Source organism: Mobula hypostoma, chromosome 19, assembly GCF_963921235.1.
Source record: "Mobula hypostoma chromosome 19, sMobHyp1.1, whole genome shotgun sequence".
NCBI lineage: Eukaryota > Metazoa > Chordata > Chondrichthyes > Myliobatiformes > Myliobatidae > Mobula > Mobula hypostoma.
The window spans coordinates 15155743-15180208 of NC_086115.1; the positions used below are offsets into that span (position 1 = coordinate 15155743).

General features: G+C 45.8%; 1 protein-coding gene across 2 annotated transcripts in view; it reads right to left on the bottom strand.

Moving 5' to 3' along the window:
• Window positions 1–12225: 12225 nt before the first annotated feature.
• The window catches only part of LOC134358846 (lysyl oxidase homolog 4-like), a 116979-nt gene continuing 104738 nt past the window's right edge, over window positions 12226–24466 (bottom strand). Inside the window, exons 12-15 of one of the 2 annotated variants that reach the window (XM_063071405.1) lie at window positions 19759–19874; window positions 16046–16182; window positions 13857–13968; window positions 12226–12838 (exon numbers count right to left, since the gene is read on the bottom strand). In XM_063071405.1, the coding sequence (XP_062927475.1) occupies window positions 12768–12838; window positions 13857–13968; window positions 16046–16182; window positions 19759–19874 (436 nt within the window). In that variant the 3' untranslated portion in view covers window positions 12226–12767. Of the gene's footprint in view, window positions 12839–13856; window positions 13969–16045; window positions 16183–18876; window positions 18941–19758; window positions 19875–24466 lie in introns of those variants that run through there. The other variant, XM_063071406.1, reaches the window with a different exon arrangement.

Below are 24466 nucleotides of genomic sequence, written 5' to 3' on the forward strand. Positions count from 1 at the left end.
ATGTTATAATTATGTGGTTTTGTTAGTTTTTTCAGTCTTGGTCTGTCCTGTGTTTTGTGATATCACACCGGAGGAAATATTGTATCACTTCTTAATGCATGCATTACTAAATGACAATAAAAAAGGACTGCGTGTCTTCATAATCTAAAAAAAACAAGTTTAATAACATGCAATATGTCGGAGATAATCAACCTGATTCTGATTCTGATTCATGGTCTCGTTATTTATTGGAACTGTTTATTCATTTGTTGTAAATTACTGTAATGGTTATGCCTTGCACCGTACTGTTGCCGTAAAATGATAAATAATAAATTCTGATCTGAACAATCAGAGGGTGCCACCCCAGAGAGAGACAGGAGTGGCAATGGTGCCATACTTGTTTCTGCCTATTCCTGAAGAGAGAATTCAGGGTGTTAGGTAGAAAGCTGAAAAACAGGACCTCCAGGGTAGTAACGTCTGGATTTCTGTCTGTACCATGCACTAGTGAGGGTAAGAATAGGGTGACTGGGCAAATGAATGTATGGCTGAGGAACTGGTGCAGGGGGCAAGGGTTCAGATTTCTGGATCATTGGGATCTCTTCTGGGGAAGGTATGACATGTACAAACGGGACGGGTTACACTTGGACCTAGTGGGGACCATTACACTTGTGGGCTGCTTTTCTAGAGCTCTTGGAGAGTGTCCAAACTAACTTGGCAGGGGAATGGGAACCAGAGTGATAGGGCTGAGGATAGGGCAAAGTTGCAGTCACTGGGACAGGCTACAGTGTAAAAAGGGGCATGAAATCAGAAAGCGTGACAAATTCAGGACTGAAGGTATTATATTTGAATGCACGCCATAGACAGTGTAAGGTAAGTGAACTTGTAGTACAGTTAGAGATTGGCAGGTATGACATTATGGGTTGAAAGAAGATCATAGTTGGGAATTTAACATCCAAGGATGCACATTGTATTGAAAAGACGGGCACGCAAGCAGAGGACGTGGCATGGCTCTGTTGGTGAAAAATGAAATCAAATCATTAGAAAGGAGTAACATAGGGTTGGAAGGTGGAGAATCATTGTGTGTAGGGTTAACAAACTACAAGGGTAAAAAAGACCCTGCTGGGGGTTATATACAGGCCTCTGAACGGCAGCCAGGATGTGGGGTACAAATTGCAACGGGAGATAGAGAAGGCATGTAAAAAGGGCAATGTTATGATAGGCAACGGGGATTTCTATCTGCAGATAGTTTGGGAAAATTAGGTTGGTGCTGGATATCAAGAGATAGAATGTGCAGAATGCCTATGAAATGGCTTTTTTAGAGCAGCTTGTGGTTGATCCCACTAGGGGATCAGCTATTCTGACTGGGTGTTGTGTAATGAAACAGATTTAATTAGGTAAAAGAGCCCTCAAGAGGCAGAAATCATAATATAGAATTCACCCTGCAACTTGAGAGGGAGAAGCTAAAGTCAGATGTATCAGTATTACAGCCAAGTAAAGGAAACTACAGAGGTGTGAGAGCTGGCCAAAGCTGATTGGCAACGATGACGGCAGGGCAGGAATGACTGAAGTTTCTAGGAGCAATTCGGAAGGCACAGGATAGATACATTGGACACTCACCAATATGCTTACTGATAAAACTGCTCTACGACAGATGCCATAGCATCTGTCATTCAGCTAGAAAACAAGGGCACTTATGTCAGAATGCTATTTCTGGATTTCAGAGTGGCAGTCGACACAGTTGTGCAACAGATCTTGTTGAAGAGATTCCTCCTGGATTAAAAGGAATTACAGAGGCGTGAGAGAGGAGTTGGCCAAAATTGATTGGAAAAGAACACTGGCAGGAATGACGGCAGAGCAGGAATGGCTGGAATTTCTGGAAGCAATGTGGAAAGCGCAGGATATATACATCCCAAATAAGAAGTATTCTAAAGAATTACACAACTGTGACTCACAAGGGAAGTCAAAACCAACAGAAAGGCAAAAGAGAGGGCATATTATAGAGCAAAAATTAGCAGGAAATTAGAGGATTAAGAAACTTTTAAAAACAAACAGAAGCCAACTAAAAAATTTATAAGGGAAGAAAGATGGAATATGAAAGTAAGCTTGCCAACAGTATCAAAGAGGATACTGAATCTTTTATTCAGATATATAAAGAGTAAAAGAGAGACGAGAGTAGATTTGAACCACTGAAAAATGATGCTGGAGAGGTAGTAATAGGGGACAAGGAAATGGTGGATAAATCGAATAAGTATTTTGTGTCAGCCTTACTGAGGAAGACTCTAGCAGTATGCCAGAAATGAGAGTCAGGGGACAGAAGTGGGTGGTATTGCTATTGAGGAGGAGAAGGTGCTTGGGAAGCTGAAAAGTCTGAACGTAGATAAGTCACCTGGACCAGATAGACTGCACACCAGGGTTCTGAAAGTGGTAGCTGAAGAGATTGTGGAGGCATTAGTAATGATTTTTCAAGAATCTCTAGATTGTGGCATGGTTCCGGAGGAATAGAAAACTGCAAGTGTCACTCCATTCTACAAGAAGGGAGACAGGCAGAAGAAAGGAAATTATAGTCCAGTTAGCATGACCCCAGTGGTTGGGAAAATGATGGAGTCGATTGTTAAGGGTGAGGTTTGGAGTTACCTGGAGGCAGATGATAAAGTAGTCCAAAGTCAACATGGTTTACTTAAAGGGAAATCTTGTCTGACAAATCTGTTGGAATTCATTGAGGAAATAACGAGCAGGGTAAAGAAAGGAGAATCTGTGGATGCTGTTTATTTGGATTTTCCGAAGGCCTTTGACAAGATGCCACACATGAGGCTGCTTCACAAGAGCACATGGTTCTAAAGGAAAATACTAACAGGAATGGAGCACTGGCTGATTAATAGGAGGCAAAGAGTGGGAATAAAGGGAACCTTTTCTGAATGGCTGCCGGTGAGTAGTGGTGTTCCTCAAGGGTTGGTGCTTCTTTTTACATTGTACGTCAATGATTTGGATAATAAAATTGATGTCTTTATGGCCAAGCTTCCAGGCGAAATGAAGATAAGTAGAGGAGCAGGTAGTGTTGAGGAAGTAGAGAGGCTACAGAAGGACTTAGACAGATTAGGAGAACGGGCAAAGAAATGACAGCTGGAATACAGTGTCAGGAAGTGTATGGTCATTCACTTTAGAAGAAATAAAAGCATAGACTATTTTCTAAACAGAGAGAAAATTGAAAAATGTGAGCTGCAAGGGGTCTTGGGAGTCCTTGTGCAGGATTCCCTAAAGGATCATTCGAGAATTGAGTCAGTGATGAGGACGGCAAATGCAATGTTAGCACTCATTTTGAGAGGACTAGAATATGAAAGCAAGGATGTAATGCTGAGGCTTATAGAGCATTGTTGAGGCCTCATCTGGAGTATTGTGAGCAGCTTTGGTCCCCGTATTTAAGAAAAGATGTGCCGACATTGGGAAGGATTCAAAGAAGGTTCTTGAGAAAGATTCCTGTAATGAAAGGCTTATAGTGTGAAGAGCAGTTGATGGCTCTGGGCCTTTTTCACTGGAATTTAGAAAAATGAGGAGGATCTCATTGAAAACAATTGTGTGTTGAAAGATCTAGGTAGAGTGGATGTGAAAAGAATGCTTCCTAAATTCGGGAAGTCTAGGATCAGAGGGCATAGAGTCAGAGTAGAGGGATGTTCATTGAGAATGGAGATGAGGAGGAATTTGTGCAGCCAGATGATGGTGAATCTGTGGAATTCATTGCAACCGGCAGCTGTGGAAACCAGATCACTGAGTGTATTTAAGGCGGAGTTTGATAGGTTCTTGATTAGTCAGGGCATGAAAGGTTACGGGGAGAAGGCAGGAGAATGGGGTTAAGAGGGAGATGATTTAGCTATGATAAAATGATGGAGCAGTCTCAATGGCCAAATAGCCTAATTCTGCTCCTATGTCTTATGGTCTTATGGTCTTATTTTATCTTTAAAATCCAGTCTGCGGATGTACCGACCACAGATGTAAAAAATTTATTTTTTGTACTGTTTCTTCTCTTGTATATACTTTTTATCATGAATAATTCTCTTCTTACATTTAAAAATAATTCTCCTTCTCTTTTTATTTTGTTGCCTTTCGTCTCATTCAGTTTGAAATCTGCTTTTGCATTCTCGACACGAAACAGAGCAAGTTCGGAATAAGCAACCTAGGATACAGGGCTATATAGGGGGAGAGGGACAGAGGCAGTGGAAACTAGGGGCTGCCGTTGCTGAAATCCGATGGAATGAGGTAAAGTCATGAGGATGAACAGATGAAATATGGGATAACACTTCCGAGGTTGACAAGAGATTTGGTTTGGAGAAGAGTACAGGTGAATGGAGAACATAGCAGCATAGTACAGTCCGTTTGATCCACAATGTTGTGTCGACCCTTTAACCTGCTCTAAAATCAATCTAGCTCTTCCCTCCCACGTAGCCCTCCAGGTTTCTACATCCATGTGCCTATCTAACAGTCTTTTAAATATCCCTAATGTACCTGCCTCTACCCTGGCAGCACGTTCCAAGCACCTACCACTCTCTATATAAAACTTAATCTCTGATATCCTCCCTATAGTTTCCTCCAATCACCTTAAAATCATGCCGCTCCTATTAGCCATTTCTGACCTGGGAAAAAGTCTCGGGCTGCTCTTGCTACACACATCAAAGTTGCTGGTGAACGCAGCAGGCCAGGCAGCATCTGTAGGAAGAGGTGCAGTCAACGTTTCAGGCCGAGACCCTTCGTCAGGCCTGAAACGTCGACTACACCTCTTCCTACAGATGCTGCCTGGCCTGCTGTGTTCACCAGCAACTTTGATGTGTGTTGCTTGAATTTCCAGCATCTGCAGAATTCCTGTTGTTTGCATCAAATGCTCTTCATGTGTTAACCCTTTCATTCCTGGGATCATTCTCGTGAACTTCCTCTGGACCCTCCCCAAAGTCACCACATCTTTTCTCAGATAAGGTGCCAAGAACTGCTCACAATACTCAAAGTGCTCTCTGACCAATGCCTTATAAAGCCTCGGTATGTATGCATTCTTTTATATTCTAGTCCTTCTAAAATGAATGCTAACATTACATTTGCCTTCCTTACCACCGACTCAACCTGCAAGGTAACCTATAGGTTCCTTTGCACCTCAGATTTTTGAATGTTCTTCCCATTTTGAAAACAATCCATGTTTTTATTCCTTCGCCAATGTGCATGACCATGCACTATATTCCATCTACCACCTTTGACGATTCCCCTAATCTGTCTAAGTCCTTCTGCAGACATCATGTTCCCCCAGCATTACCTGTCCCTTCAACTATCTTGATATCATCTGCAAACTTGGCCACAATTATGTCATCCAAATCATTGACATAACGTGAAAAGAAGCAGTCCAACACAGATCCCTGTGGAACCCCATGTCACCAGCAGCCAACCCGAAAAGGCCTCCTTTATTCCCACTCCTTACCTCCTGCCAGTCAGCCAATGCTCTATCCATGCTAGTATCTTTCCTGTAATACCATGACCTTGTAGTTTGTTAAGCAGCCTCGTGTGCAGCATCTTGTCAAAGGCTTTCTGAAAATCCAAATAAATAACATCCACTGACTCTCCTTTGTCTATCCTGCCTGTTATTCTGTTATCCTCTCTGTTTTCACTGCCTGTTAATTCTTCCATCAGGAAGCAGGTACAGGAGCCTTAGGTCTCACAGCATCTGGTTCAGAAAGTTATTACTCCTCTTGAACAAAAGGGGATAACTTCACTCAACTTCACTTGCCCCATCACTGAAATGTTCCCACAAGCTATGACTCACTTTCAATGGCATTTCGTCTCATGTTCTCAATATTTATTGTTTGTTTGTTTGTTTATTTAATTGCGCAGTTTGTTGTCTTTTGCACAAGCCCCAAGTTGGTGCGGTCTTTCATTGATTCTATTATTGTTATTATTCTAGTATAGATTTATTGAGTATGCTTGAAAGAAAATATATCTCAGAGTTGTATATGATGGCATATGTGAAATTGATAATAAATTTACTTTGAAATTTGAACTGTTACTTCCTCAAAAAATTCCAACAGGCAAAATTCCCTCTTTAGAAAACCACGATGACTTTGGCCTATTTTGTCATGTGCCTCCAAATACTCCGTAACCTCATCCTTAATAATAGACTCAAACATCTTTCTAACCACTGAAGTCAGGCTAACTGACCTATAATTTCCTTTTTCCTGCCTCCCTCCCTTCTTAAAGAGAGGAGTGACATTTGTAATTTTCCAGTCCTCAGGAACTATTCCAGAATCTAGTGATTCTTGAAAGATCATTACTAATGCCTCCACAATCTCTTCAACCACCTCTTTCAGAATTCTGGGGTGTAGTCCACCTGGTCCAGGTGACTTACCTACCTTCAGACTTTTCAGCTCCCAAGTACCTTCTACTCAGTAATAGCAATGCCCCTGACACTCTCGCACTCCTGGCATTCTGCTCGTGTCTTCCACAGTGATGCAAATGTGAGGGGGTTTCTTCTCTTATGTTACTGTGTAGGCTAATAAAAATGGCTTCTTTGTTATGTTATACTTGGGAAAGCTTCTTTGTTATGTTAAACGCTGAGAAAGTTGTTGCGCTAGCAGCTTGTTTTGTTCTCCAGTGCGTTCAACACCGTCCACCCTGCTCTGCTGGGGGAGAAGCTGACAGCGATGCAGGTGGATGCTTCCCTGGTATCATGGATTCTTGATTACCTGACTGGCAGACCACAGTACGTGTGCTTGCAACACTGTGTGTCCGACAGAGTGATCAGCAGCACTGGGGCTCCACAGGGGACTGTCTTGTCTCCCTTTCTCTTCACCATTTACACCTCGGACTTCAACTACTGCACAGAGTCTTGCCATGTTCAGAAGTTTTCGGATGACTCTGCCATAGTTGGATGCATCAGCAAGGGAGATGAGGCTGAGTACAGGGCTACGGTAGGAAACTTTGTCACATGGTGTGAGCAGAATTATCTGCAGCTTAATGTGAAAAAGACTAAGGAGCTGGTGGTAGACCTGAGGAGAGCTAAGGTACCGGTGACCCCTGTTTCCATCCAGGGGGTCAGTGTGGACATGATGGAGATTACAAATGCCTGGGGATACGAATTGACAATAAACTGGACAGGTCAAAGAACACTGAGGCTGTCTATGAGAAGGGTCAGAGCCGTCTCTATTTCCTGAGGAGACTGAGGTCCTTTAACATCTTGCCGGATGATGCTGAGGATGTTCTACGAGTCTGTGGTGGCCAGTGCGATCATGTTTGCTGTTGTGTGCTGGGGCAGCAGGCTGAGGGTAGCAGACACCAACAGAATCAACAAACTCATTCGTAAGGCCAGTGATGCTGTGGGGATGGAACTGGACTCTCTCACGGTGGTGTCTGAAATGAGGATGCTGTCTAAGTTGCATGCCATCTTGGTCAATGTCTCCCATCCACTACATAATGTACTGGGTGGGCACAGGAGTACATTCAGCCAGAGACTCATTCCACCGAGATGCAACACAGAGTGTCATAGGAAGTCATTCCTGCCTGTGGCCATCAAACTTTACAACTCCTCCCTTGGAGGGTCAGACACCCTGAGTCAATAGGCTGGTCCTGGACTTATTTCATAATTTACTGGCATAATTTACATATTGCTATTTAACTATTTATGGTTCTATGACTATTTATTATTTATGGTGCAACTGTAACGAAAACGAATTTCCCCCGGGATCAATTAAAGTATGACTATGACTATGACTATGACTATGGTTAGGAGTGTGATAAGAATATGTTACGAACCAATTGGGATAGTTGTTATGTTTTTGGTGCATTTGAAGATACTGTATGCGCGGGGTTTTGGGGGAGAAGGCGGGAGAGAGATACAGAGGATGGACCAGGTGCTGTGATGTCTGCTAACGGGGTCGGACCCCGAGGAGGGCGTTCGGCGAGGAGAGAAGATGGAAACGGAGATGGACTCGTGTGGAGTGTCTGGTCGACCACCATTGTTGGTCCCAGGCGGCCGGTCAAGGTGGTCCGAGGGGTCACAGGGTGAAGAAGAAGGGTCCTGAGCTCCAACTGTTTGTGCACGAAGAGACTGAACTTTGATAAGTGTGGCGCCTTTTATTTTCCTTTTATATTTTATTCTCTATTAATTATATAGTTCCAGTAATATCTATAAACTGTAAATCATTTAATCGTATCTGGTGTATTGTCTGTTATTTGAGCGGGGTGGGGTACATCACACAGCATCCACACAATCTAATTTCCCAGTTTGGCAGGGCCGAGGGCTATTTCCCTAGACGACAGCGAGCCGAGCGACCCTGAGGTTGGCCAGGGGCCCACACAAAATACATTTTTTAGTTCATCTGCCATTTCTTCACTTCCACTGCTACCTCTTCAGTATCATTTTCCAGCAGTCTGATATCTACTCTCATCTCTCTTTTTATCTTTATATATCTGAAAATAAATTATGTCCTTGTTTATATTATTGGCTAGTTTACCAATAGTTTCTCTCTTTTATGGCTTTTTTTTAGTTGCCTTTTGTCGGTTTTTAAAAGCTTCCCAATCTTCTACCTTCTCATTAATTTTTGCTAATATTATATGCACACTCCTTTCTTTTATGCTGTCTTTGATTCCCTTGTCAGACGTAGGAGCAGAATTCGGCCATTTGGCCCATCAACTCTGCTCCGCCATTCCATCATGGCTGATTTATTATCCCTCTCAACAACATTCTGCTGCCCCCTCCCTGTAACCTTTGACATCCTGACTAATCAAGTCAGGGTATCAAACCTCTGTTATTGCTAGTGTTCCCTTGCAATCAAGTTTGATCATCTCCTCTTTCATGCGTTATAATTCCCTTTGCTCCACTGTAATACCGAAACGTGCAGTTTTAGTTTCTCCTCAAACTGTAGGGCTGTAGGCCAGCCAGCCACTCCCTGTCAGGGAAAGGAAGGTGGTAGTGGATGTGATTCCAGTACCAGAGTGGGAGGTCCCGCTGTCATCTCCCATACAGAGGTCATTTGTTTAATCCACTGCTCCTGGTCCTTATCTTCTCTCACATCACATGTTTGCATCAATGATCCCTGAACATTTTTTTATCCAGGACCTGATTAGCAGGAATTTTTTTTTTGGCTAAATCCTTCTACAGCTGCCAGCAAGAACAAGCATTTATAATTCCTTCATTTCCTTTCCCCACTCCCCTTTTCCCCTCCGTTCCTTCCCCTTATTTGTCCTTCCTCTCTCATTTCCTTCCGGATGGAATCTATCTGGGCCTGTTCTCTCTGGAGTTCAGAAGTGGAGGGGGAGTGGGAATTTCATTGAAACCAACCGAATATTGAAAGGTGGACGTGGAAGGTATGTTTCCAACATTGGGGGAATCTAGAACCAGAGGGCACAGCCTCAGAATAGAGGGATGTCCATTTAGAAAAGAGATTAAAAGGAATTTCCTTCACTAGAGGGTGGTGAATCTGTGGAATTCATTGTCACAGACAACAATGGAGGCCAAGTCACTGGAAATATTTAAAGCAGAGGTTTAATACCCTGACTTGATTAGTCAGGATGTCAAAGGTTACAGGGAGGGGGCAGCAGAATGTTGTTGAGGGGGATAATAAATCAGCTATGATGAAATGGCGGAGCAGAGTTGATAGACCAAATAGCTGAATTCTGCTCCAATGTCTTATGGTCCTGTGGAATTCAAAACTGCTAAAAGCTTATCTTTATTTGTCACCTGGACATTGAAGCAACCAATATGGCCGGAGGATGTGCTGGGGGCAGCCCACAATCATTGCCATGCTTCCAGCAATAACATAGCATGCCCACAACATTCTAACCCTAACACGTACTGTATGTCTTTGGACTGTGGGAGGAAACTGGATCACCTGGAGGAAACCCACATGGTCACAGGAAGAACGTGCAAACTCCTGACAGACAGTTGTGGGAACTGAAGCCCAACCTGAGGCACTGTAAAGCATTATGCTAAATACCGCACTATTGTGTCCCCTGCTTCTCCAACATTTCCCCTCAGACTGGTCGCTTGGTATCCAATCTGTCCTCTGTGCCCTCCTTCCCCTGTAGAACCACCCAGTTTGAAAGTAATGGATGCCAGGACCCATGGAGTATTGTCCAGAGACACCGGCTGTCCGTTTGATAAGAGGAACAATATCTTATGCATCACTCCAAGTGTGGTCTCACCAGCATGGCTTCTATCTTGTGAATTCCAACCCTCTTGAAGGAGAGTTCAACATTAGAGTCTCACCATACGGAAACGGGCCCTTCATGTTGGAGCAATGTTGGGTTTAGCACATCTGATCTAATCTAATTTATATTTAGGCAATGACTTTATCCACCAGTCTTCACATCTGAGTACATATCGTGGATTTAATTTGGAGAGCAGCTCTCTACAATGGGTTCCTAAAAGCCGCGAATCCCAGACCAGAGAATGCTGATTAAAATTCACTTGGATATCTGTGGTGTGGGTGTGAATCAGGAGAGGTGAAGTTTATGTGTAGTTTCATTGTGGACACATTGTAAATATGGAATTGTCCGTTGATGCTTAGCACATAAAATATTGAGCCCCACGTTGGGCCAGCCAGACCTTGTGACTGAAAGCATCTCCATATGATGCCTGCTGTACCTTGTTTTGTCGAATAAAGAAGCTGCTTCATACCTGCCAGTATCTTTCTCCGGTCACTTTATTCACACAACACCTGGGCCCGGCTCACCCATGCTGACCACATGGCCCTATCCAACTCCTACTCCCACTTGGGCAGCATGGTAGTGTAGTGGTTAAAGTAAAACTTTACACCCCCAGCTGTAAGATCGGGATTCAATACCCGCCACACTGACTCTAACGATTCCTCCCACATTCCAAAGGCATACAGGTTAGCGTTAGTAAGCTGTGCGCGCACCACATTGGCATCGGAAGCACGACGACAATTGCGGACCACCCCCAACACGTTCTCGGGCAGCGTTGGTCGTTGACGCGAATGACGCATTTCATTGTATGTTTCGACGTTCTGATATATGTGTGACAAAGTCGTTATTGAACCTGGCTCAACTTCTTCCTCTGGCACTTATTCCACATCAATTCACTATTTGTATAGAAAAGTTATCCCTCAGGTTTCCTTTAAATCTTTCCCCTCTCATCTTAAACCTAGGCCCTCTAATTCTTGATCCCCCGACTCTGGGGAAAAGACTGAGGTTCCATACGTAACAAAACTACAGCATGTTGATAAAACCTCAGGCAATACCAATGGAAAGGGATTCTGAAATGCTGATTGTTAGTCACAGAATCATACATCACGGAAACAAGCCTGTTGGCCTAACTTGTCCATGCTGACCAAGGTGCCCACCTAAGGTAGTCTCACTTAACCATATAACAATTACAGCACGGAAACAGGCCATCTCGGTCCTTCTAATCCATTTGGTTATGTGTGCCCCATATCCCTTTGTATCTTTCCTATCTATGTACCTGTCCAAATCACTATAAAATATCATTATCGTACCTGTTGAATGGTGTGGTGGAGATACATCTTGACCAAAGAGGTGTTCCTTCCCTCTGCTAGCCTGCAGGTCACCCTTGGGCAAGGTGCAGCTCCTGCTTAGCCCCCTGATCGGGGTCATTAGAACCCATGGGAGCAGGTCACAGATGGTCGTACGAGCAGCTGGTGCATATCAGAAGTCCTGGTTATGCGACCAGTGACACCAGGCAGATAATCTCTGCAAGTATTGATAATGGCTGGGGTCACCTATCTCGTGAAGACACTGCCCAGAAGAAAGCTATGACAAACCGCTTCTGTAGAAAAAGTTGCCAATCATGGTCATACACTATGATCTCCCACGTCATAAGACATGGCATATATGATGGCGATGACTGTATCTGCCTTGACCACATCTCTGGTACCTTACTGTACCCTCTGTGTGAAGGAGATATTCCTATGTCCCTTTGAAATCTTTCCCCTCTCACTTTAAACCTACATCCTATGGCTCTTGGTTCAATATGAAAATACCGCTGCCCTGCTGAGTGTTCGCTGCTGTGTGAGTGTTTATTTCAGGGGCTGTGGTTTACTTTTGATATCCACACACTCAGCACCAGTATGAGTAGTCAGCTGTACCCGTGTTCACCCCACATCCTCTGTTCAAGTCAGTTGGGCAACTTTCGAAAGGTCCCATCAGACAGAGAATTCACTAGGCAGCAATGAACTATGAAGGAATGCACCAATGAAGCTCTTGTTGAACAAGGAGTACAATTGAACACCACACACATTCCCTTTTAATATTTTATATTTATATACACATATATATTTATAGATCTTTTTTAAAAAATATTCTCAAATAATTCAATGTGCAGGCAGTGAGGTTATTACGGCCACTTTGGACAAATTTTTAAAATAAGAAAAAGAAACCACAAACATAAAGTGGGTCAGGGGTTAAATTAGCACCAGGGTGGGCAAAATACAGACGGTAGCTTAAAGCGAGGAGCATTCTAGGTACCGGGTGTGGGAGAGGATACAGTAACGCTGACTCAGAGAAAGGATCATTTGCGGAGCTGAACAATCGAAGAACTGGATTTTGCTCACTTCAGATTCAGTGGTCAAAGTTTAGCCCACCCCCTCCTCTCACCCCACTCTTCGAAGAATCCTATCGGCTCGACGTCACCCCCCCAAAGTTCCAAATGCACAAATGGATCGTACTCCTGCTGCCATCGGCCCCGTTGCCTCGGCCATCTTCCACGGACGCGCAGGTGAGAGGCAGGGCATCGAGGCCGGAAGGTCAGAGGTATTGTGCGGTATCGCAAAGTGACGCCCCTCCGGTTAGGAGATGTTGTTGGACAAGGCAGCCTGGTGCTCAAACTGATCCTCTATAGCAGCACTGAAGGCATCACCTGGGGCAAAAAACAGAGGCATTAGAGTCACGTCAGGAAGCACTACTTCACAAAATGGCGACAGTAAGCCTGGATCATCGAGTCAGAGCAAGGAAACAGGCCCTTCAGCCCATCGAATCCATGCCTACCATCAACCACCCATTTACACTATTCCCATTTTAACATCAAGTCTTTCTAGATTCTAGCACACCCCTCTATTTAGGGCAATTTACATTAGCCAATTAACTCACAAGCCACACACACAAAATGCTGGAGGAACTCAGCAGGCCAGGCAGCACCTATGGAAAAGAGTAGACAGTCGACGTTTCAGGCTGAGACCCTTCGGCACTGGAGAGAGAAAAAAAAAGATGGGGAGTAGATTTAAAAGGTAGGGAGAGGGAGGGGGAAATACGAGGTGATAGTTGAAACCGGGAAGGGGCATCAGGGTGAAGTAAAGAGCCGGGAAGATGATTGGTGAAAGAGATACAGGGTGAGGGAAGGGGGAGTCTGATAGGAGAGGGCAGAAGGTCTTGGAAGAAACTAAAGGGAGGAGGAGCACTGGAGGGAGGTGGTGGGGAATGGTGAAGGGGAGGGGGGCATTACCAGAAGTTCAAAAAATCTATGTTCATGCCATCAGGTTGGAGGCTACCCAGACAGAATTTAAAGTGTTGTTCCTCCGTTCTGCGTGTGGCCTCATCGTGACACGAAGTATTTCTTTTAGAACACAGAACAGTACAGCACAGTATAGACCTTCAACCCACATTGTTGTTCCAACATTTTAACCCTCCCTCCCACATTGTCCTCTATTTTCTTTCATCCATGTGCCTATCTAAGAGTCTGTTAAATGTCACTAATGTATCAGCCTATACCGTCACCCCTGGCAACGCATTCCACACACTTACCATTCCCTGTATATAAAAAAACTACCTCTCACATCCCTCCTAGACTTTCCTGCAATCACCTTAATGTTATACCCCTCTGATTTAGCCATTTCTACCCTGGGAAAAAGGCCCTGGCTGTCCCCGGTCGGGGTCCGTACCTGTGTGACATCCGTACACCCAGATTCGGAAGCCGTCGTACCTACACCGGCATTTCATCAGGTTGTTGGAGAAATCAGACTCTGCCACCTCATAGTTGGGGTTGATGTGGACCTAAGGAAAGAGAAGAGTGCCTGTGGTAATTGCCAACAACGTCCATCGCCAGCAAGAGAGAAACTCCCCTTCCAACCTTAAAGTCGTCATGATTTCCTTCAATTTTATTTGCCATATACCTTACTGTGAACCTGATTCTGATAGGGGTCTCTGTTGTGGACTGAGAGTGGGAAGGGGGCAGGGGGAGGGGAATCATGGTTGGGAAAAGGGGGAAGGGAGAGGGGAGGGAACAGGAAGCACCAGAGGGACATTCCTTAATGATCAATAAACCAATTGTTTGGAATCAAATGACTTGCCTGTTGTGTCAGGGCTGGGTCTGTCTGTGTCCGTGCCACCCACACCTGCCCCTGGCACTCCTTCTTTGCCCCACACTCCTCCCACGGTGCTTCCCTCTCCCATTCCCAACATCCGTTGCTCCTGCCAGATTTACAAACTTGCTCTCTGCTCCATGTTGACAAAACAGTTCTGTGCAAAAGTCTTAGGCACCCTAACTATCTAAATGTGCCTAAGACTTTTGCACAGTAGATGTACTAGGAATTTTATATGTTATAAGTTATATTAACTTGTAAAAAGTAGTTTAAAGTCTTTATGGTACAGTGCAGTGACAGGGTTGATAGATAGAGGGGGATGGGGAGATCTAATTAGAATGGTTGATCAGATTAACTCTCTGGTAGAAGAAATGTTTAAAATGGCATTAAGTTTCACTATCATCCAACAATATTAGGAGGGGTAGCAGTAACAAATGGTCAGAAACTCCCAAAAGCCCAGCTACAAAAGCAGGTGAGAGGCTGGATATCCCGTGGTAAGTAATTCGCCTCCACTCACCACTACAGAATCTTGACACCTCCTCCTGGGCACAAGTCAGCAGTGACTTTTCAAAGAGCATGAGGCACGCCCACAAAGACTGAAAAAAAGGCAGGGTGTCAGGACCGGAGGTGAAGGTCGGGCCAATTCCGCTCGTTCTTCTGCGCCATTTACTCCTCCCTCAGTAGCGCTGGGGCTGTGACACTGCTCTGGTGTTCCAGGCTTCGTATCTGCGACTTTTGCGTGGATTTGCCCCACTGTGTGATGAACTGAGACTATGGCTGATCCGGGTTATGGACTCAATTTGTTATTGAATGTTATTGTTCACTTCTACTTGCACAATTAGGGCTTTATTTTCTCTCTCTCTGCTTGGTCTCTTTTTAATAAATTGGGTTCTTTCGGCTTTCCTGTTTCATGGCTGCTTCTAAGCAGATGAATCTCAGGGTTGTATAATTTATACATATTGATGATAAATGTTCTTTGAACTTTCAAGTGAAGCTGGCCTTACAGACCACGACGGGGCATGTCCGTCCGTACTGCTTCCCCTCAGCTCCGGCCCCTATCTGTCCGACGCATCCCAAAGATGTGGGGGTCGCTGGGCAATCGGTCCCCCTTCTTTAAAACCCACAACACATCCTCACAGTCAAGAAACTACAAGCATCCACACTTTCTGAGGAGATTGAGGTCTGCAAGGCTCCCCGCCCCCATTCTAACAACTTTCTACAGGAGCACTGAGAGTGCTCTGTCTGGCTGCATCAATGTGTGGTACAGAAGCTGCAAGGCATCAGAACGAAAACCCTACAGAGGACAGCAAAACCCACCGAGAGAATCACCAGGTCTCCTTCCACCTCTTTATGACTGGGAGCATTGCAGATGAAAGGCCAAAATTATTGCCGAGAATCCTTACCAGCCGTCCCACAGTATCTTCACCCCACTACCATCAGGAAGGAGGTACTGAAGCATCAGGACTAGGACTGCCAGACTGTAACAGCTTCTTCCCTCAGGATGTGAAACTAGTGAATACCCTGCCACCATCGAGGTCTCGTCACTAGGACAGCAAGCTGTTTACTGTTTATCTGTGCTGCGTTTTAATACATGAATTTTGAATTATATTTATTAACTTATTTATAGTATAATATTTTGGTTTATTTGCTGTGTGTAATTCATGTTGTGTGGGTGCACTGTGATCAGAGGAACGTTGTTTCATTTGCTCATATATATGTACATTCAGATGACAATAAACGTCAACTTGAATTTGGCGGGCTCTCTGTACCTGAAAGACATAGTTTCCCGGTTTCACATCGGTGATATCTATCCACTGGCAGTCGATGTCATGGCGGTAGAGGTCCCAGCAACCCACGCTGATACCTTGCTCTCCAAAGTTGGCGCACGCGTAATCCTTGTAAATACCTGGGGGAAATGAGGGGGAGAGAGACGGGGAAAGATTAGCCCAGGCTGACCTGCTGACATTAAAGGCTTCAGTGGGAATGTATTCCAAATCCTTCAGTAATATCTCCCCCTAAAATTACCAAAATTCTCTCCCTCTTCTCACTTTTCCATTCCCCATTCTGATTCCTCTTTTAACCCTTCCCTTCTCCTCACCTGATAGTCGTCTCTCTCTAGTGTTGTTTCTTCTTACCCTTCTCCCATGGTCCACTGTCCTCTCCTATCAGATTCCTTTCTCTTCCATCTATCCATCCCAACATCTCACTTCATCCCCCCTTTCCCCACCCACCTACCCCTCGCCCATCACCTGCCATCTGGTAATCCTCCTCCTCACCCCCCCCACCTTCTAATTTTGACTTCCTTTCTAATCCTGATGAAGGGTCTTGGCCCAAACATCGACTGTTCATTCATCTTTATAGACGCGGCCTGACCTGCTGAGTTCTTGCACATTTTGTGCGTTACTTTGACTAACAAAGATCACACAATGATCCCCACCCCCATTCACATCATCGAGGCCTCCTCTTACCCCTGCATCAGAGGGTTCAAATGTCCCTCGGGGGATGAGGCAGTCCTGAGGGAGTTAACCCTTAGAGGGGAGGCTCAGGCCAATACGGTACCCATTAGACCATAAAGTCCATTAGACAGAGGAACAGAATTAGGCCATTTGGCCCATCAAGCCCTGTCTGTGATCAATCATGGTTGATTTATTTTCCCTCTTCCTTCTCCCCATAACTTTTGACGTCCTTACTAATCAAGACTTATCAACATCTGCTTTAACTGACTTGGCCTCCACAGCTACCTATAGCAATAAATTCCACAGATTCACTGCTCACTGGGTAATGAAATTCCTCCTCACGCTGTTCTGGAGGGTCATCCTGAGGCTATTCTGAGTCTGTGCCCTCTGGTCCTGGACTCTCCCACTAATGGAAACATCCTCTCCACATCCACTCTATCTCGGCCTTTCACCCCCCCCCCCCAACTTATCACTGACGTCCTGACACTGAACATCCTGTTGTCCACGGGAACAGCACAGTGCGGGAATAGGCCGATTGGCCCACAATCTTTGTGCTGAACATGATTGCCAAAGTAAAGCAAATCCCTTCTGCCTATATTTAATATGTATCTCTTCATTCCCTGTAAATTCACATATCTAACCTCCAGCCTCTTAAACACCACATTGTACCTGTATCAACTATCACCCCAGGTACCCACAACTCTGTAAAAAAAAACTGTCTTACTCTTCTCCTTTAAACTTTCCCCCTCTCAACTTAAATGCATGGTCTCTATTATATGATATTTCTACTCTGGGGGAAAGATTGTGGCTGTCTATTTTTGCCTCATAATTCTATGCACCTCATTTCTAATTGTGTATAGTGAAATGAGTCCAGCTGTTTGGAAGGTGTGTTGGGGCTGGGAGAGAGGGTTGTGGTATGACTAAGCCACTCCACACTCAATGTGCAGAGTCACTGTGGGAGCAGCACGAAGATTTATTACTTCACTGTTGACCGCTCCATGCTGAAAGATAAAACAACAGCTGAAAACATCTGAACTGAGAGATCCCTGGAGGCAGGAAGAGGATTCCGTGAGCTGTCGGGAAACGTTGCTGCTTTCAGGAATGGCTCATTCTGGGATTAGGGTCAATTTATCTCCTGGTTTCCTGCGTCTGAGCAGGAAGCCACTGTGATGCCATGTCTCCAGGAGCCTCCTCGACCCTCAACGTCATTGGTTCCCCCCACTTCCCCAACCAACCACCCCTCCTTGCAGGGCACATCTGGATTCACAATCTGCTCTGAACCACAATCCCACTCAAGACACTGTTGCCATGGTTTCAGCCTCTCCGCTTTTTCCAATGTTATTCTGATCCAAGGATATAATGTGTGATCTTTTAATAATAGCCGGGGAAGGGGCAACCCCCTCCCGTTAGACTGTTTGAGGTAACTTATTTTTTATTCTTTCGTACTTCTTTTCTAATATTTGTATATCTGTGCACTTGCAATGCTGCTGTGACACTGTAATTTCCTTTGGGATCAATAAGGTATCTATATATCTATCTAAAGATATATAATATCCATGTACAGTTTTCATACTGTAGTCTGACTTGGAGGAATGGCCACCTTTCTGTGCCTAGTTCAGGAAGGCCTGGTTTGTGTGAGAGGTGAGAGAACCAGTACAACAGAGACACAAGGAGTGATGTTGACTTGCTTACTTTCTGCCATGAAATAGGCCATTTGACCCATTGGCCTCATGCCAGGAACCAACAGAACAACCCAACAGCCTTTCCTCTCTGTACCCCCACACCCACAGATTTGCCTCCCACCCCTCTCCAGGATTCGCCAATAGCCCGCCAACCCCTCCGTCTTTGGGATGCAGCAGAAGGGTGGGGCTGGAGCTGAAGGGCAACAATACTGACAAACGTGCTCCCCACCCCTCTGCCCCGTTGTGGTCTATACAATTAGCTTTATTTGTCACATGTACATCGAGACATACAGTGAAACGTGCCACTCCTGATAATTCGAATCAGCAAATTGTGCTGGGAACATCCCACCAGTGTCGCCACACTTCCAGTGCAACCATACTGTGCCCACAACTCACTAATCCTAACCCGTACCGTATGTCTTTGGAATGTGGGAGGAAACCAGAGCATCTGGAGGAAACCCACACAGTCACGGGGTGAAAGAGCAACCTCCTTACAGACAGCGGTGGAAATTGAACCCGATTGCCACTGTAGATATTAGAAAAAGCTTTATTTGTCACAAGTACATCAAAACATAGAGAGAAATATGTTGTTTTGTGTCAACAATCAACACAGTCCAACGATGTGCTGGGAGCAGCTTGCCAGTGTCACCATGGATCCAGTGCCAACAAAGAGTGGCAATCAAATCTTCCCACAAGAGCAGTGGGAATCAAATCTTGATGTTCTCCAGTAATGAAAAACTGCCATCCTTACCCAGGCTAGCTGGATAACTCCAGATGGTCTGGTGACTCCAGACCGACCAATGGCCTGGGTAACTCCAGACCAGTCTGCTGACTCCAGACTGTCCAATGGTCTGGGTAACTCCAGACTGTCCAATGTCTGGGTAACTCCAGACCGGTCTGCTGACTCCAGACTGTCCAATGGTCTGGGTAACTCCAGATAGTCTGGTGACTCCAGACTGTTCAATGGTTTGGGTAACTCCAGGCCAGTTTGCTGACTCCAGACTGTCCAATGGTCTGGGTAACTCCAAACTGACCAATGGTCTGGGTAACTCCAGGCTAGTTTGCTGGCTCCAGAATGTCCAGTGGGCTTGACTTCAACAGCCCTCAGAAATGCTTCAACAATCTACCCAGTTCAGGGGCAATTGAACTGGAGCTGCTGCTCTGCCCCCCTTCACACGTGCAATGGAAACATAGTGATTCAGTATTACTGTTACTTAGGTTACACAGAATCTCATCTCCTTTGAATCCACTCATTCTTCCCACTGATTCATTACAAGATCTTTATCCGTTTTCCCCTCACCCCTCTACCCACCGCACAAGATCCAAACACATCTCCTAACATACCTCTTTCGCAATCCGAGTCTTCGAGACAGAAGCTTGCTTTGTGGCCCTCGGCGACCTTACTGCCATTGAGGGTGAGGAGGTCGTAGTGTGTGAAGACTTCCATGCTGTGGTAGTGTCTGTAAGGACAGCAACAGATTCGAGTAGTGAGTTCCAAGGTCGGACAAACAGGTTTCACCAACCTTGTTCAACGCCACGATTTGTTCCGTAACAGAACTTTATTAGTTACTTATTTAACGGTTTAGCATAGTAACAGTACCATGCTGCCCAATTACACGCATGTGACCAATTAATCAACTCACTTATACACCTTTGGAATGTGGGAGGAAACCGGATGACTTGGAGGAAATCCACGTGGTCACGGGGAGAATGTACAAACTCCTTGCAGACAGCAGCGTGAATTGAACCCAGTTGCTAGTGTTTTAATTCCATGTCCCATTCCCATTCTGATATGTCTATCCACGGCCTCCTCTACTGCAAAGATGAAGCCACACTCAGGTTGGAGGAACAACACCTTATATTCCGTCTGGGTAGCCTCCAACCTGATGGCATGAACATTGACTTCTCAAACTTCCGTTAATGCCCCACCTCCCCCTTGTACCCCATCCGTTATATATTGATATACACACATACTTTTTCTCCCTCTGTCCCTCTCACTATACCCCTTGCCCATCCTGTGGGCTTCCCCCCTCCCCCTTTCCTTCTCCCTGGGCCTCCTGTCCCATGATCCTCTCATATCCCTTTTGCCAATCAACTGTCCAGCTCTTGGCTCCATCCCTCCCCCTCCTGTCTTGCCTCCGGCAAGACTGAGTTGTTAGATTGACTCTCAGCCCAGCTATTATGGAAAGCATGCAGGAAACAGGCCAGATTCAAACTCATCTTTAGCATAAGAGAGCTTTGTTCAAGAGTCTGATAGAAGCTCTCCTTGAGCCTGGTGGTATGTGCTTTCAGGCAGTTGTATCTTGTGCCTGACGTGAGAGGGGAGAGGAGAGATCACTTCTATTATGTCAGCTGTTTTACCGAGACAGCAAGAAGAGTAGATAGGGTCCACGGAGGGAAGATAGGTTTTCAACCTTCTCTGAGAAAGTTCTCCAGCTTTCTGAGGAATTGTTTATCTGTGCTTCTTTGGATCTATAACACATGCACATCATCGCCATTTTGAAAGCGTTCTCCTCTCTTCCTTGTTTAAACCCAAAGTGGATGAGTTCTCATTGGAAGCAAACAAAACTCACGGACTGTTTGTCTCAAAAACAGTAACTTTCTCCCAGCAGTAAGACTGATCAACACCTCCACCCACTACCACCCCAAAACACCCCCAACCATCATTTCATATTAGTCACCTAACGTACAGACACTCCTGTGCCGGGCACCAGCTTCATGGTCATACTGTCAATCTACGTATATAAGCTATTTTATGTAGCTATATTTATTGTGTTTGTATTATTATTCTCTTCTTAATCTTATTGTGTTTTTCATGTGCTGCATCAGATCGTTCTCCATTACACTTGTGTACAGGAAATTACATTAAACAATCTTGAATCTTAAATTGAAATGACAAGGAACTAACTCACAGGAGCATTTTGAGAAAAACTGGTCTCTCTAGAAAGTCACTCACAGGCATAAAATAACAATTTAAGGAAAACAAGGGAAAGAAGGAGGCCATTTGGCCCTTCAAGTACATGACTGTACTTTGCATATCAGCTTCATCAGTTTGATTCCCCACAGTCATTCCCTTCTGAAAGCCCTGATCCAAGGAGATCCCACCACCAAACACTCCCTGCCCTCCAGCTTTTCACAGGGATAACTCCCTCCGTAATTCCCTTGTCCATTCATCTGTCCCTCTCCCAGCACTTACCCCAACAAGCAGCCAAAGAGCTACACCTGCCTGTATACCTCCTCCCTCACTTCCATTCAGGGCCCTAAACAGTCCTTCCAGGTGAGGCGACACTTCACCTGCGAACCGGCTGGGCTTGTCCGGTGTGTCCGGTGCTCCCGATGCGGCCTCCTCCACATTGGTGAGACCCGTCGTAAATTGGGGGACTCCTTTGATATGCGCCTACGATCCATCCACCAAAAGCAGGACTTCCCGGTGGCCAAACATCTTAATTCCCATTCCCATTCCCGTTCTGACAGATCAGTCCATGGCCTCCTCTCATGCCAAGATCTGGCCCCCTCAGGGTGGAGGAACAACACCCTATATCCCGTCTGTGTAACCTCCAGCCTGATAGCATGAACATTGATTTCTCCTTTCAATAAAAAAATTCCCTCCCCATCCCCTCTTCCTCTATTCACCTGCCTATCACCTCCTCCTTTCTCCTATGGGCCACTCTCTTCTCCGATCAGATTCCTTCCTCTCGAGCCCTTTACCTCCCCCGCCACCTGGCCTTACCTATCAACTTCCAGCTATCCTCCTTCCCCTCCCCCCACCTTTTTATTCTGGCGCCTTCCCCCTTCCTTTCCAGTCCTGATTAAGGGTCTCAAAATGAAACATCGACCATCTATTCATTTCCATAGATGCTACCTGACCTGCTGAGTTCCTCCAGCGTTTTGTGTGTTGCTTTGTATTTCCAGCATCTGCAGACTCTCTCGTGTTTGTGACAAAGGCAACTTGCCTGAATTCCTCTCAGATCTTTTCCCAAAGAGGTTAAATCTGAGTCCACCATCCTTACCCATGCACTCAAGTGAAAAGCTCTCACACCTGTCTCAGGGCTTGCCATTAGCTTGTTCACCTCCATCAAACCACCCTCTCTGCGAACTAGCTCCTCAGGTGTGTCGTTGTAGCAGAAATCCGTCATCCCTGGACCCATTCCAAAGAAGGGGAAAGTGGATGCAGAGAAGGAAATGGGAATCTGCAGTTCCTCGATGAAAGCATTTCACAGCTTTTCCTGGGAGCAACCTGTCAACTAACCTCAGGCCAGGAATTTGCCTCAGGGTTATTTACACGGTTGACATGAAGAATGTTGGAAGGATTTTTAACATGCTTCTCAGAGAGCAGCCATTGAGGGAAACAGCCGCGGACTATTTCCTTGTTTATCAAGCTGGGAAAATAAAAATATTAGAAAGTGGATGTCCAATAATTGGGGATTAAAACCTGGCTGGAAGTCTCCATTTATTCCTGAAGGATTTGAGGTTTCCAACCTGTGGAGTGTTCCAAGTTGTCAAGACACTCTCTGCCAGTGGCTGCTGCTTTCTGGGGCCCCTCTGCTTTTGCTGGCAAGGAACCCTGCCTGTTCGGTAGCTAGTCCTCTGGCCCCTGGCCCAAGGCTGAGCTAACCCACACGCACAGAACACCAGCATTCGGCCTGTAGTCGGGCCTCACCACTCCACAGGCCGGACAAACCCGCCAGGGAAGTGCGGGGTCAAAGCACCCTGGTGTTCCACACCTCCCCCCCACCCTCACAGTCCTGAGGCATGGGGGAGCCTCAGCAAGGTGTGGGCTTCACAAAAACCACTGCTGGAACCCAAATGGTCAGGTAGCATCCATGGAGGAAAATGAACAGCTGCCATTTTGGGTCAAGACTCTTCACCTGGGCTGAGAGATAGAGAGAACTTAGCCGTTGTAAAGAGGTGGAGGGAAGGGTTGGAACAAGACCTGGGAGGTGATGGGTGGATCCAGGTGAGGGGGAATGATGGGGAGATGGAGGAGGGGTGAGCGGGGAAAGTGACAGAGGATGGGAGGTGACAAAGGGCTGCAGATGATCAGTGATCCCGATCAGATTCAACGATCTGCAGCCCATGATCACCTTTCACCTGGATCCACCCATCACCCCCCAGCCGCTGTCGCTATTCCCACTCTCCCGCTCCTCTGTCTGCCCATTACCTCTCACCTGGATCCTCCTATCATCTCCCAGCCTCTGTCACTATTCCCACACTCCCCTCCTCCATCTGCCCATCACACCTCCTCACCTGGATCCACCCATCAACTCCCAGCCTCTGTTTCTATTCCCACACCTGCCCATCACCTCTCCTAACCTGGATCCACCCATCACCTGTCAGCTCTTGCTCCACCCCTTCCCCCCAATCCTAAAGTAACGATGACCATAAAAGTTTGGATTGTGGAAAGCCCCCAGCACCACCTGAGCACAACAACTGAGAGGCCGAGGGTTTGGTAGGACAGAGGGAATATCACTGATAGGATGAGGCCAGGGTTGGCACAGTGATCTGGAGTGGCCCTTGTTCCTCTTCAACCCTCAATTCAACTCAAAAGTAATTTGTTTTCTCTCTTTCCTACTTCTGATGAAGCAAGCTTGAGTAGATTTGGTTTGTCATCGAAGGTCCATTCAAATGTCGACGGACGTATGCTGAACAGTATTCTGACCATTTGCTTCACTGGCTGGTACAGAGGCTCCAAAATGGAGGCTCGAAAGAGACTTCAGAGGGTTATAGACTCAGCCATTTCCCTCATGAGCACAATCCTCCCCACCCTCGAGGACATCTTCAACAGGCAGTGTCTCAGGAAGACAGCATCCATCATGAAGGACCCTCAGTACCTGAGACATGCCCTCTTCTCGTTTCAGCGGGGAGGAGGTAGAGTCTGACCAGCCACACTCATTGTTTTAGGACAATCTTCTACCCCTCCGCCGCCAGGATGTCTGAATGTTCCATGAACCCATGAACACTATCATAACAACATACATCAAAGTTGCTGGTGAACGCAGCAGGCCAAGCAGCATCTATAGGAAGAGGTGCAGTCGACGTTTCAGGCCGAGAC